Source organism: Bacillus rossius (genome assembly GCF_032445375.1).
Source record: "Bacillus rossius redtenbacheri isolate Brsri chromosome 4 unlocalized genomic scaffold, Brsri_v3 Brsri_v3_scf4_2, whole genome shotgun sequence".
Taxonomy (NCBI): domain Eukaryota; kingdom Metazoa; phylum Arthropoda; class Insecta; order Phasmatodea; family Bacillidae; genus Bacillus; species Bacillus rossius.
In genome coordinates, this window is record NW_026962011.1 from 37,721,033 (window position 1) to 37,734,226 (window position 13,194).

The 13,194-nt window shown below is 40.4% G+C and overlaps 1 protein-coding gene across 3 annotated transcripts in view; it reads left to right on the forward strand.

The window, feature by feature from the left end:
- The window catches only part of LOC134542224 (centrosomin), an 83,959-nt gene that overhangs the window by 46,850 nt on the left and 23,915 nt on the right, over positions 1-13,194 (forward strand). For all 3 annotated transcript variants that reach the window (XM_063386308.1, XM_063386307.1, XM_063386309.1), the window contains exons 5-12: positions 712-804; positions 2,049-2,216; positions 3,057-3,272; positions 3,967-4,146; positions 8,466-8,561; positions 8,651-10,391; positions 10,645-10,826; positions 11,627-11,887. In XM_063386308.1, the coding sequence (XP_063242378.1) occupies positions 712-804; positions 2,049-2,216; positions 3,057-3,272; positions 3,967-4,146; positions 8,466-8,561; positions 8,651-10,391; positions 10,645-10,826; positions 11,627-11,887 (2,937 nt within the window). The remainder of the gene's footprint in view (positions 1-711; positions 805-2,048; positions 2,217-3,056; positions 3,273-3,966; positions 4,147-8,465; positions 8,562-8,650; positions 10,392-10,644; positions 10,827-11,626; positions 11,888-13,194) is intronic.

Below are 13,194 nucleotides of genomic sequence, written 5' to 3' on the forward strand. Positions count from 1 at the left end.
ATTGGTTATAAGCAAAATGAAAATAGCATTGAATCTCATGAGGTTAATGCGGGTTGCGTAGTGCCCCTGAAACACTGGAGTGGCCTCTTTTTAAGGTCATTGAATATATACTGTGTGCATTATCACGGTGTCCCCAGGTCAGGAAAGTCACGTTAAGTGCCGAAACAAACAGTGATGGTTGCTGGAAGTCATGAAACTTTAATTTCCAGTAGCCTTTTGTTACTTGCATTTATGTTGTTTGACATCCCATTTCAGTATAAATTCACTCATTAAACATAAGCAGACGGAGACTGTCCACTTAATTATGTGGGTATTACCCCTGAAAATGTTTTAGCGTTATAACTTAAAAATCTGCATGTTCCTGGAACAGTAGATTGGTAATATTGTGAGATAATTATTTAAATGAAAGGCCTGTACTGAAATTGGTTCATTGAGTGCTTGGCCACCCTGTTCTCTTGTTTTATGGTTTTTAAAAATCTGGGGTTTTGTTAGTTTTTACTGTTAAAATCTTAAACACATTATTGTATTTCTAAAACTGCCTTGCTTGGATATGACTGCTAATTATTAAAAGGAGTTATTGGGTTTGTATAAAAAAAGTGTATTTAATTAAAAACACATTTTGAACTTTTCTATTTAGTAAAGTTTTTGCAGTTTATCTTATTCTTTTTGGGTACTCAAGGTGTTGATTTTTTTGATTGTAATGCACTCAAGGCCAAGGATGATACGGACCTGATACAGTTTGAGGACTCAATGGTAGCTGTGGCAGAGGAGAGACGGCTAGAGTTGGAGAAACTGACGGAACAGGTACTTGTGGATATGAGACAAACTTAGTTGTTTTCTGGTTAGCTATCAATCTTGAATACTACAGATAAACTTTTATGAAGTATTAAATAAGTATTTTATGAAGTATTTATTAGGATTAAATTAATCTTAAATTTGAGTTTCTAGTTTTTCTTTTCTCCAGAAATAGTTTCTAATGTAAATTTACTAACATTGAGCAATTACACAGCTTTTTTTACCTTGTACAGTGAAAGATCTCTAATCCAACATTCTCTGGTTCGGCACATTATGTAATCAGTACCAATTGAGCCGCTCATATTCAGATTTTTACATGTATATTCCGGCTGTTAATCTTGAAAAAAGCAGTTCACATTTCTGTGCTTCTAGCTATTTTAGTTTGTACAAGAGAGTTAATCGTTTACAGTTAATTTTCATTCCAGTATAGTGTTTTCTGTTTTCTAGCAGGTTACATTTAATGGGTAAATTTTCTTATTGATTTTTTGAAGCCTAACACTAATCTGTATTTTTTCTTCCTATAGAATAGCCTACTACAACTCGATTTAAATACAGTCGTATTGCATGTTAAATTTTCTCTGGCATTCCCGTTAAAACCATATTGACATTCGCTAATTTTGGCATGGCAGTGGTCCTGAATGAGCTGAATATTTCTCTGTTCATGTGTTTCCAGTGTAGAATTTCTTCATCCAAGTTTTTTCTTATGGTTATTCCAGTTTTCAATTTTAGTTTTAATTTTTTTTATATTTCCTCTGAAGTAGGCTAGTTCATAATGTAAATTACCGAACCTACAGTAACTACCCAGCTTGTTATGTTAACTTTGTATTAGTGTTGGGCCGATTCCTAAAATATACCGATTCCAATTCCATTTTCGATTCTTAAATTAAAGGGTCGATTCTTCGAATCCGATTCAGATTGTAAATAAATACGTTAATCACCGAAATTCGTAAATCAGTTCCGTAAAAAAAGATTTTATTATGTAGTTTAAAAATTATATATGCATGCATTTAAATATTTTCTTACGTTGCGTAGGAGATGTATTTTGCAAACTTAAAAACAATGCAGGAATCGGTCATGGTCGATTCCAAAATCTATGTATTCTGAATCCCACGATTATAGTGGAATCAGTGGAACCGACCGATTCCGTAATCGGAATCGACCCATCACTACTTTGTGTAGTTTCAGAGCCCTTGTGATTGAACGGTGGTTCCCAGTTGTGAGGACCGGGAGGCAACGGGAATGTGTGCGGGCAGGTCAGGCAGTTGGAGGAGGGCGTGCGGCAGGAGAGGGGCCGCGCCGGCGGGCTGGAGGAGGCTTGCCGGGAGTCCCGGCGCCAGGCGGAGGCCCTGCAGGGGCAGCTGGAGGAGCTGTCGCGTCGGCTCGAGGGCCGGGAGGCGGAGCTGCAGGCTGCCCGCGACCAGGTCCGTCTGCCTCTCCGGCTTCTCTCCGTCTTACTACTAGAGACATGTAAAATTCACGGATTCATTTCGCGATACGCTAGCATCAAAACAACTATACCTTGGTACCGCTTCTGCGATTGGCCCGCATTTTATCCGGGGAACTGCGAGCCAATGGGAAACACTAAACCGAGAAAGTGCCGAATTACGGACAGCCTAGTTGAGACGTCACACGCGTCAGTAGCCAATGAACAGGTGTCATTTCCGCGAGTATTTAAAGGACTGTGGAGTCTATCCTAGAGGTCAATGAATCCGCGAATTTTGCAGGTCTCTACTTAATACATAGTGCAGACACATCTCTGCGTAGGAAAGTCAGGGTGGCCGGTTAGAAATGGATGTCGCTTGTTTGCGTCTTCACTTTCTTTATTTTTGATGCTGCTTCCTATAAAAATATATTGTGCGTGTTATATTAAAAGTTTTTTTCTTCTTCTAAAACTTAGTTTACACTCAAACACAAGGAATAAAAGATGTTTGGAGCAAATCGACCGAGTACTTTCGTTGCTAGTTTGAATTCAGACTTTTTCTGTGTTTTTAGGTTCAAACTAAAACATTAATGGGTTTGAAATTTGGATGCTACAGTTAATACAAGTTGCTGGATTATTTTAAATATTTATGTGATGCAGTTGCAAGAAGGATTGACACATCTGCTTCTACTAAAATATTTTTTTAAGTGTTTGGATGGTTATTTAATTTTATAAAGATGAATAGCATGGCAACTGATATGAAGGTTTTCAGCTTTGCAGCTGTGACTGTCAAGCTTATAATTTGGTGCCCAGTTGATCCAGAGATGTTGTGCTGTGACAGGTGGACAGCCTGAAGTCTCAAGTGAAGCGCAGCTCAAAGTTGTGCCTGAGCCCCAGCAAGAAGCGGCACTCTCCCGAAGGAGCAGAGCAGAAGGTGACGCCCCTCAGAACGCAGGAGCAGCAGAATGCTGTGGCTGTCCAGAAGGAGAACGAGGATTTGACCAAGAAGTTGAAGAAGCTGGACGAAAATTATAAGAAGTCTTGCATGACTATCCAGGTAGGTGGCGATGAAGTTCACTTACGTGAGACTTAATGGGAATAGATTAATCTCAACTCTTAAGTGGTTTTTAGCATGTTACTCTGGAATTTTTAAAATTTTTAAGTCATTTTTAGTTTATACAAAATTTATGGTTTTAAACTTTCTTTAATTCTTAACCATATTATCAGTAGGTTGAAGAGGTATCAATTCGTCTCATTGAAATGTTGAGTGTTAAAAATAGACCTATTGGCCGCCATATTGATCACCTATGTACATGTTATGTGTTAAGACCAAAATGATAAATAGCTTCTAGATTAGTGCCTTAGCTACAGCATCTAGTAAATTATTAATCTATTATATTCAGACATAATTTGTTAGGGTGAATTTTATTGGCAAGGTTCATATGAAGTTATTTCAGGTCATCTTTTCAATGTTCTCCACCTTACCCTGACCCTCCCGTACTTGTATATTAAAAGTTTGTTAAATTTATGTTAAATGTTTTCTGCATTCCCAATCACCTACGCATTCCAAATTTTTTTGGCCCTTGGTGTCTTTTCCTTTTTTTTTTTTTTTTTTTTTTTAGTAAAAAACACTACCAGTACCCTCTCTTTTCCAACTTAAGGACATGCTTGGGGGATGAATGGTTGCTTCCCCCATGTCCTTGTCACGAGGACGGTAGTTGTGTGCTGACGGGTGCTGTGTGGCTCGGCAGAGCTTCATGAAGCGCACCACAGACCTGGCCCAGGAGCTGGAGAAGAGCCGGCTGGAAGGCTGGGAGAAGGACAAGCATGCGGAGTCTCTGGGCAGACAGCTGGAGGCTATGCGCGTGAAGCTGGCTGAGGCCGGCCGCGCCAAGCAGCCGGCCGGAAGCGCGTTCCTGGCGGAGGAGGAGGTGAGTGCCGCTGGTACTCCAACTGTGTTTTCCAGTGGCTCGCTACCTTCTTTCCCACCACTACTCTAAATCTTCTATTGGCTCTGTGACCAAAGTGACGCCAAATATCGAATTCAAGCACTTAAATTGAGCTTTTTTTCTTTCAGCTTTGAGTGATGTTATTAAATACTGAATCCACACTGCATTTATAGGTTACATTTCAGCGACATTTCCCCCAAGGTTTCATAAATTATAAAATTAGTTATATTTTGATCTCTATAGTCTCCCGGTCTTTTAATTAAAATTTGAAACTATGAATTGACATTCCATAAGTTAAGAATATGTATTGTATAATAGTGCATTAGTACTGTGGGCGTTTTTAAAAATGTGCCGTTTAGCTACTTGTGCCTGATTATTTTTGACTATTCTGTTGGGACTTAAAGTTGTTTCAAGGTAAGTCGATAGATTTTCAGTAGCCTTTCAAATTAGTTGCTTATATTTGTCGCGAAAGATGCTTGTGTGCACTAGACTTCATAACAATGTTGCCCTTGTAGGACAAAGGATTTTCCCCATCACATATTCACTTCTGCTTGTCTTCCCGTTCACTAACCAATGGTTTTATGTTTGCAGGCGTTAACCTCATCCATTGATACACGAAAGCTGAAAAAGAAGATGCTTAAGAAAAAGCCATAATAAGGGACAAGATTTTATGGTTTTATTTGTTAGGCGAATTCCATTTTTTAAATGAGAGTCTGTTGTGTAATTTTTTTCTTCATAATTTCTTAGTTCATAACAATAGTAAATAATTAAACAGATAAGAAGCGAAATATTTACTAATAATTATTTCACCAAAATAATAGTATAGGCTGACATCATGCACTTATACAATAAAATAATCATTAATAAGCATGTCTATATATAATGGAAATACCAGTGTCATTTTATGTAAACATGTTATGAAAATGAGATGAAAGATCAAACAAAGTAATATTAATTTTTTTTGATCCATTTAGTTCATACTTTTGGTACAAAATTCATGAAAAATTAATTACATTAGATGATTTTACCATATTAAAACATAAAATATTTGTAATTTGAGTAAAATTTTGTCAAATTGCAGATGGAATTAAGGTTTTTCGTAACATTTTGGTTGTAAATGGTGTTTTTACATGCATTTCGGTGTTATATAATATGCTGACTTTTTTACTGTGTTAGTTCAGTTTTATCGTAATACACCATATAATCTTGTCTCTTCCTTAATTATTGAGTAGTTTTTGTGCTGGCTCTATATTTACCTCGCATTGCTTTGTACCTGTATACATAGTTGTATTTTTTTTTATTTTTATAGAGTTTATTTTTATTTGTACCCATGTTTATAAAATTTTGTGAATCTCCTTTTATTGCATTTATAGATTATTTCATGAATATGTAGACTGTCTGAACAGAATTTATGTAGGTAGTTAGCTGTGTTATGGTTGAATAAGCTAAGAAAAATTATTGGTGATGAACTTAACCTTTCCACTATTCCCTCAACATTTTTTTTCTGCTAACTGTGCTATTTTAATTGCTAATTTTAGTGCCGAACCAATCGTAAAATATTAATGATAATAACTTATTGTTATATTAAAAACATCTAAAATAATGTCTAGATCACTTTATTGTGGGTATTGTCACAGGTTTTAAAATGTACTGAATTATATCATACTAGCTGCACTATATAATTTTTTTTTAAATATCTTTGTATTGTTTGACTTATAAAAAATTATATTTCAAGAATAATATTAAAAAAGTGTTTTAGATTAATGCTACCTATTTGTAGGTGAAATAAATGTCTCATCAAGATTACTCCTATGCCCATCAAGTGTTCCAACACTCCTATTTTCCTATTTTCTTATTGTTAACCACACACTTAAGGTTAATTGAAAATTGCTAGTTTATTAGTAAAATCCAATTCACAAAAATTTTAAAAATGTTTTTTGTGAAATATTTAACAATAAAATAATAGTCATTGCAGTTGGTTCACTTAACTTTATTAGAAATATCTTATAATTTTATTTTATTTCCAACTTATAGTTTTGATTTAATATAAGTAGGGAACAACTTTTTAAAAATAAAATTATAACAAACAACTATGTTGTTTGTGTAAAAATTATGTCAATCACTATTAAAATTTAACTGAATATAGTATTATACAATTAAGATAGTTGGGTCAGTAGATAAACCAACTTAGTTGCATGCAAAGGAAAAGCTCATCGTTCTGATATCTTGGCTTCCCCTGGAGAACCGTGTAGGCAATGACAGGTGTGGTAAGCTGCCAGCTGCAACAAAAGAGGAGCACCTAATTATGAGGGCCTAGAGACACTTGTCCGTTATTCTTTTATTCTTACTCACACTGATCTTTCTTGTTACTCCCTCCCTTTTCCTTTGCTGCACCTCTCTCTGCTTGCACTGCTCAGAGTTTTAGCCCAAAAGTCATGCCTCATTTCAACTTTAGACACAGTAGTGAACACAAGCTGAGTCGGATCTTCACAAAACAGTCTCTCGTGTAGCTAATATCGAGACCAAGCTAGGCAGATGGATATCAGTGGTACAACTGACCAATTAATTATACTTCATTAAACAAAACTTGATCCTGCTAAATACATGCAAGTCCAATACCAAAAAAAAATTTACAAAATAACGTGAGCACTGGTTAGATTCTGTAATACAGAGTAAACATTTATATACTTCACCAATGCTGACTTCAGTAGGCATATCTTGGCCACTGAAGTTTGCTACTGCAGGTGATTCAAAGGCAAATAGGGAGTATGGCTTATGAGTGTAGTTGACAAAGGCTGAGCTGTAATCATGCAAAACACTTGTCGGTATGCGTGTGTGTCTAACCAAAACAGTCTACATCCTTTCCCTCCACTTGGAACAGTCCTTTGTGGGTGTATGTGTTTGTACAGCCATGATTCTGTATCATAGCTGCAGTCGTGTTGGTTGAGCTAATGTGTGGTCGTGGTGTTTGTTTCACTGCAGGAGCTTACAAGACGTCTTTCAATCACTATTTAAAGTCTTTTTATTGACCAAGTGGTTATAAGTTACATATTCGATCTGTGCAGTTCTGGTAATCAGCAAGCAGGCAACTAAGCTGCTCGGATAGTATCTAGCCGGACAGCTAGAGGTTGTAGTATCTCGCGAAGCCACTCTTGTGGAGGGATGCGTGCCAGGGTCAGTCATTTGGACCTCCTGTCAACCCTGCTGCTAGGGTCAGTGGCATGTCTTCGAGCAAGAGTACAACAGACAACATTTTAATCGCTAAAACCTACAGTGGCCTAAGTTCACTGGTACTTGCTGTAGCAACAATGAAGGGTAACCAGCAGGGCGATACCTCGTTAATTTGCGTATGTTTCCGGGAAGTTACATTGAAACTTGAAGTGCTGCATGTTGATACATGCCGTATAAACACCTTGCTGATGATTGCTAGATGCAAGCCAATCGTAGGCTCTCCTTTCCATTTGGTAGTGTTGGCATGGAGCCGAATCATACATACTGAGTAGCCTGAGAAAGTAATGCTGTTTAAAGGCAGAGCATGCAGTTATTGAAAGCTTCACATCCAGAAGAGTTAATTAGAGTGAAATTAGTGTGATGGTAATGATTAGGTGTGGAGCACTTTATGGGTTTATGGTATGTTTTCATTATAGCACACTTGTATATTTCCATACACTTGCACACATTTTTATTACTCCATGTGTGAAGTTTTACTTCTAACAGGCTTAGCAAGGGGGGTATGTGTGAAAGGTTTGAAATGAGGGGTGACCCCGGGCTCAGTAGAGGTAGAATGTCTATTTAATTTTTTCCTCTGAATTAAAAAATATAATTTCACTTATAAGATTTTTTTTCCCAGGAATATAATGCAATATTAATACACTACAATACTACATAATGGTGGGTTATGTGGACCATCCCACATAGCCTATTTTGAAAATTGGTGGTACTGTACAAATTAATTGCAGCATTGATACTGCAGCTTCAACAGTATTTTTTTTTTTTAAGTAAAAAAAGTGATTTAAAGTTAGTGGGTCTCCTCGGAATGGATTTCAGGAATGAAGGTAATTTCTTTTGCCAACGTTGCATACAAGCTACATTTTTTTCTGTTCAGATAAGTCAGTTGTACAATTTCTTGTTATTCGTGCCAGTTATTTAATGTATTTCATATCTGCTTTTCAATGTTGATCTGATTGTGTTTGTCAAATGCTATACAGGTCTAAAGGTGTTAACTGAAGGCATTCTATTGTTGACTAATGATTTCATATGGTGCTAAATTTAAGTTTTTATTTGAAATGTTTGTTTCTCAGAAACTGTGGGCAGAAATCGAGAATAATAACCAACCTGTGAGTCAGCTCGTTAAGGACCAAGTTATGGCTCGTCTAGAATTGGAGAAGCAGATCAAAGTAAGGTTATGAAAATAAATGCTAATGGTAAGGTTAATTGTTTACTGCATTTAATCTATTATTTATTTATTTCTTTTTTCCACCCACAGAGTTTGATGGAAAGCCTTAAGCAGAAGGAACACCAGCTGTCTGAATACGAAAATCGACTTGCATCTGCTACTAGTGTCATTCGAGAAAAGGATAATAAAATTTTGGAGTTGCAAAAAGAGATAGCTGCTTTGAAGGATACCGTTTCATCTCTACAGGAAGATAAGAGAAGTTTTGATAAGAAGGCAAGGGAGGAAAATGAGAGTGAAAAGGCTTCAGTTACGGAAGGACATGTTTCTACCGATGAACTGAAGGAAGAGCTGGAAGCGAAGACAAAAGAAATCGCGAAGTTGAACGTGGAGCTGAAGAAGAAGAACAACAACCTGCAGGAACTGGTGAACAAGGAGCTGTGGAGCAAGAACCGCGAGATAGAGAAGCTGCAGCACCGTGTGAACAGCATCTGCGAGAACAAGGACGTGGAGATCATGTCTCTGCAGCAGGAGGTGACCGCCCGCGACTTCCAGGTGAAGGTCCTGCTGGACAAGATGGCGGACCTGGGCGTGCACGCCAGCCTGCCCTCAGCGCTGACGTTCCGGGACGTGTTCCAGGACCCGGACGGGGCGGACCTACGCGAGCAGGTGAGGTCCGTGCTGGAGGAGCGGCTGTACTTGTGCCAGCGCGTGGGGGAGCTCGAGGACAGGCTGCGCAACACCCCGGAGCGGGACGACAGCCACCTGCTGCCCCTGCTGCGCGGAGAGCTGGCCAAGGCCAAGGAGGACGCCGCGCGAGCGGAGGTCTGGCGCTGCGAGGCGGTCGACGCCTGCGCCGTCCTCACCAGGCGTCTGGAGGAGCTCGCCCGCTTCCTCAACTCCCTCCTGAGCCGCGGCTGCTTCCTGGGCGGCCTGGGGCGCAAGCGCAGGCAGCTGCTGAAGCAGGCGGTCGAGAGCAGCATGGAGCTGTCCAGGACCATCAACATGTCCATCTGCGGCTCCGGTGCCGGCGACTCCCAGGTGAACTCCTTGTCGAGCTGCCTGACCTCCCTCAGCTGCAACGTGAGTCTGGCGGACATGTGGGACGAGAGCTGGCTGGAAGACTGCTTCGAAGACAGCAGCTGCAACCCGGGGTCGCCCGTTGCCAGCCCCTGTGGCGTGAACGCCTCGCACGGAATGTCGGAAGACGACCGTAACGTGCAGCTGATCGCTCGTCTGAGGTCGGAAGTCGAAACGTTGAAGCAGGAGCTGATACAGAGAAACAAAGAGATGACTCAAGCAGAGAAGGAAGGGGCAAGTACAGAGACGGAACCTCAGCAGCAGTCTGCATCCCTCGCTGGAAAACAGCCAGAATTGAACGTATCATTTGCTTCCATTACATTTTATAATAGTCAGCATAGCAATGCCCCGAACTGCCTGAGAGATGGTGGCAATAGTGCAGACTTGAAGAGTCCCAAGAGACTGTCTCCGAGGAACTCCAAGAAGCAAGCTGTGTTGCCACAGATGGATGGCTGCGCTCAGCTGCGGAAGTGCGATCTCTTGAACCACAGCAACAAGATCAGGCGTAGTTCCAGCGCCAGTGCTGTTGCGCTGAGCCAGCTTCAGCAACACGACGGCTGCCTTTCCGATTCGGAGGCGTGGTCGGAGCCCGACAGGAACGTTTCCCTCGCGAGAATGGGCCTGTGCGAGGACCGTGCCAAGGCAGCCTCCTGCAGGAGTCCTCTCAGGCTGAGTCTCGACAACTCCCGGGACCTGGAGTCCAGTGATTCCTCGGACGATGCTGCCGAGTCCGGCGAAGGGATGAGGTCACCAGGTGAGCTGTTGTGTTTCTATGTCTAATTTCTCTTCCCACCACTTGGCTGATGACATTGCTTGTTGCACAATCATTGAAGTGTTCTATTTCCTTGCCCTATTAATTGTGTGGGTGTAATTTTTTGTTTGAAGGCTAGTTTGTTTCTAACATGTTGGATGTTGGATCAAGAACTGACCTGGCGTTGTTTGGAGTCTGGTGACGTGTGAAAGTGCGTGCACGAGTTGCTGAAGCTGTGGCGCGTGGTTGGTTGCAGGCCGACAGGGGGGCAGGGTGGAGACGGAGCTGCTCAGGCTGAGGAGCAGGATGCGCGGCCTGGAGCGAGTGAACGACTCCCTGCGCGCGGAGCTGAACACGTTCTGCCGCTGGGCGACCGGGCACACGGGGGGCGACGGAGCGTGCGCCGCGGGGAAGCTCGACAAGTCCACCAGCATCGAGGTACCTCCAGCAGACTTGTTTCGACATGTCAACGTTCTTTGCATTCACTAAATTGCTAGTTTCAATATTGTGAGTTTGTTTGGTTACTGACCTGTAAATTTGTTTAAAACTCTGGAACTGGACGACAGGTTTTTTATTCCCTTTTTATAAGCTTTATTGTAATGTTTAACACATTAATATTTTGCTTCTTCATTCAATCTTTATTACTACTAATTCGTTTCATTCATTCCCGTAACATCTGTTCCACACTTCGTCACGTGTCCCATGCATTGCCAACTTCACCACACACTCTGTCCCTCACACTCCGTCCATCCTTATTACTATACATATACCACATTTATGTTATCAAACCATCTGCTAATGATAAACTTAATCACATAAGGTAACATTTTTATTAATGCAAATGAAAAAGAAGTGTTATTAAAGTTTATTAGAATCTACAGTGAGTTTGAGTATCTTGTGCTGGAAGCCAGAAGGCTTTTGCTAATTTTTTTTATTATTATTATTATTATTATTTTTTTTTTTTCCCATGTTTCACATTTGTCACATTAGATATAAATATTTGGAGGCTGTAAACTTAGTTCATGTTAAAAATGATATTTGAAATTGTTTCGAGCTTTTTAACATAGATTGCATGTTTCCTGCATTTGGATTATATTTAGTGATGGTTATGTTTAAATTTGTTGTTCTTATATTAAAAATAACCCTGTGATATTAAAAAAGTTGTAAGAAAAGGCCCTGAAATGGGGTTGTATGTGTGTTTTGGAAGTGTGTCGAAGTGTGAACGCTTGGTTGCGCAGTGCCTCGCGGAGGGCGCGGTCTCGCTGCAAGCGCCGTCGCAGATCCTGGAGCAGGTGTGCCACCAGCGAGAGAAGCTGGAAGCCCTGCTGCTGCACAACGACGCCATCCGCCACCAGATGGAGGGCATCGTGACGGTGATGGAGGGCAAGTCCGGCTCGCCCACGGCGGCGGCGGCACCGGCACCGGACAGTGTGAAAGGCATCGCTAGCCAGCTGGAGGAAGCTCTGTCCAGGAACAGGCAGCTGGAACAGGAGCTGGAGGTGAGAATTCTGCTTGTGTTGGTAGTTATCTGGAAAAATGTGATATCTTCACAGAGGAATTGTTGATAGTAAAATGTTCTTTATCTTATCTTGTATTTTGTACTTTAAATGCTATCAGTAGAGACCGGAAAAATTTCGCGAATTCATTTCGCGATAGGCTAAAATACAAATCGTTATACCTCGGTGCTGCCTCTGCTGTTGGCTCGCAACTCACCTGGATGACTCTAAGCCAATGAGTAACACCCAATCAAAGCTTTATCGAATCACAGACTGCTACGGTGGGACGTCTCACAAGACAGCAGCGAATGAGTGGGTGACATTTGACCGAGAGTACGCAGAACTATGGAGTTCATCCTACAGGTCATTGAACCCGCGAATTTTTCCGGTCCCTAGCTATCAGTAAATTTCATTGTATATGTTTTATGGATTCTAGAATGAATTTAGCATACATTTAGTAGACAAGAAATAATCTGCAGTAGCCTACAAGTTACACAAGATGATGGTGTATGAGGGCCGTCCTTCGTTGTCTGACACCACTAATGTTTTCACTGGAAGGAAAGTGATAAGTTAGGAGTTGGGATTTGGCAGGAAAGAGGTTTGTGGATTGGATTGGGCTGTGAGTTGGTGCTCCTCTCACATCTTTTGGGGGTCAAAAAAAACATGAGAGATAATGCCGGCAATGGGGTTTTGGGGGGAGACTTAGTTTGCAGTAGGTAAATGTAAAGAGATTTACTGAGATAGTGGTAGAGATCATTTGTGATACTAGATCTTCAAGGTAAATGAGCATGTTCACGAATAATTTGATATTCGTATTCATATTTAGTTCAAACTATTAAAAAGACTAAGCGCATGCCTAGTTACGGTATTTACCCGAATCTAAGACGACCTCGAATCTAAGACAACCCCCAAACTACAGCCTCATGTTTTCAGGAAAAAAAATTTTTATTGTATTAAACACATGCCAACAAATTAGATATAAAATTGAAAATGTGAATGTTACAAGGGATTTCAACCACCACTTTTGAAATACTGTTAACAGTTTATGTACAAACAGAAATAAATACCTACAGTGAAACCTTGTTAATAAAATACCGGTTATTTCAAAGTTCGCGTTTATTCGAACACTTTTAATTCCCCTTCAGACTGGGATAGCATATTTAATGTCAATCAATACGGTTAATACGAAATATTCGTTATTATGTATTACGAAGTAACCTCACGTCCGCTCACGTAGTGTACTATTGTTTTATTATCGGATAAACTGAATGAAATTTTAGAACAAGAATCGCACACTTTAATCACGTGCA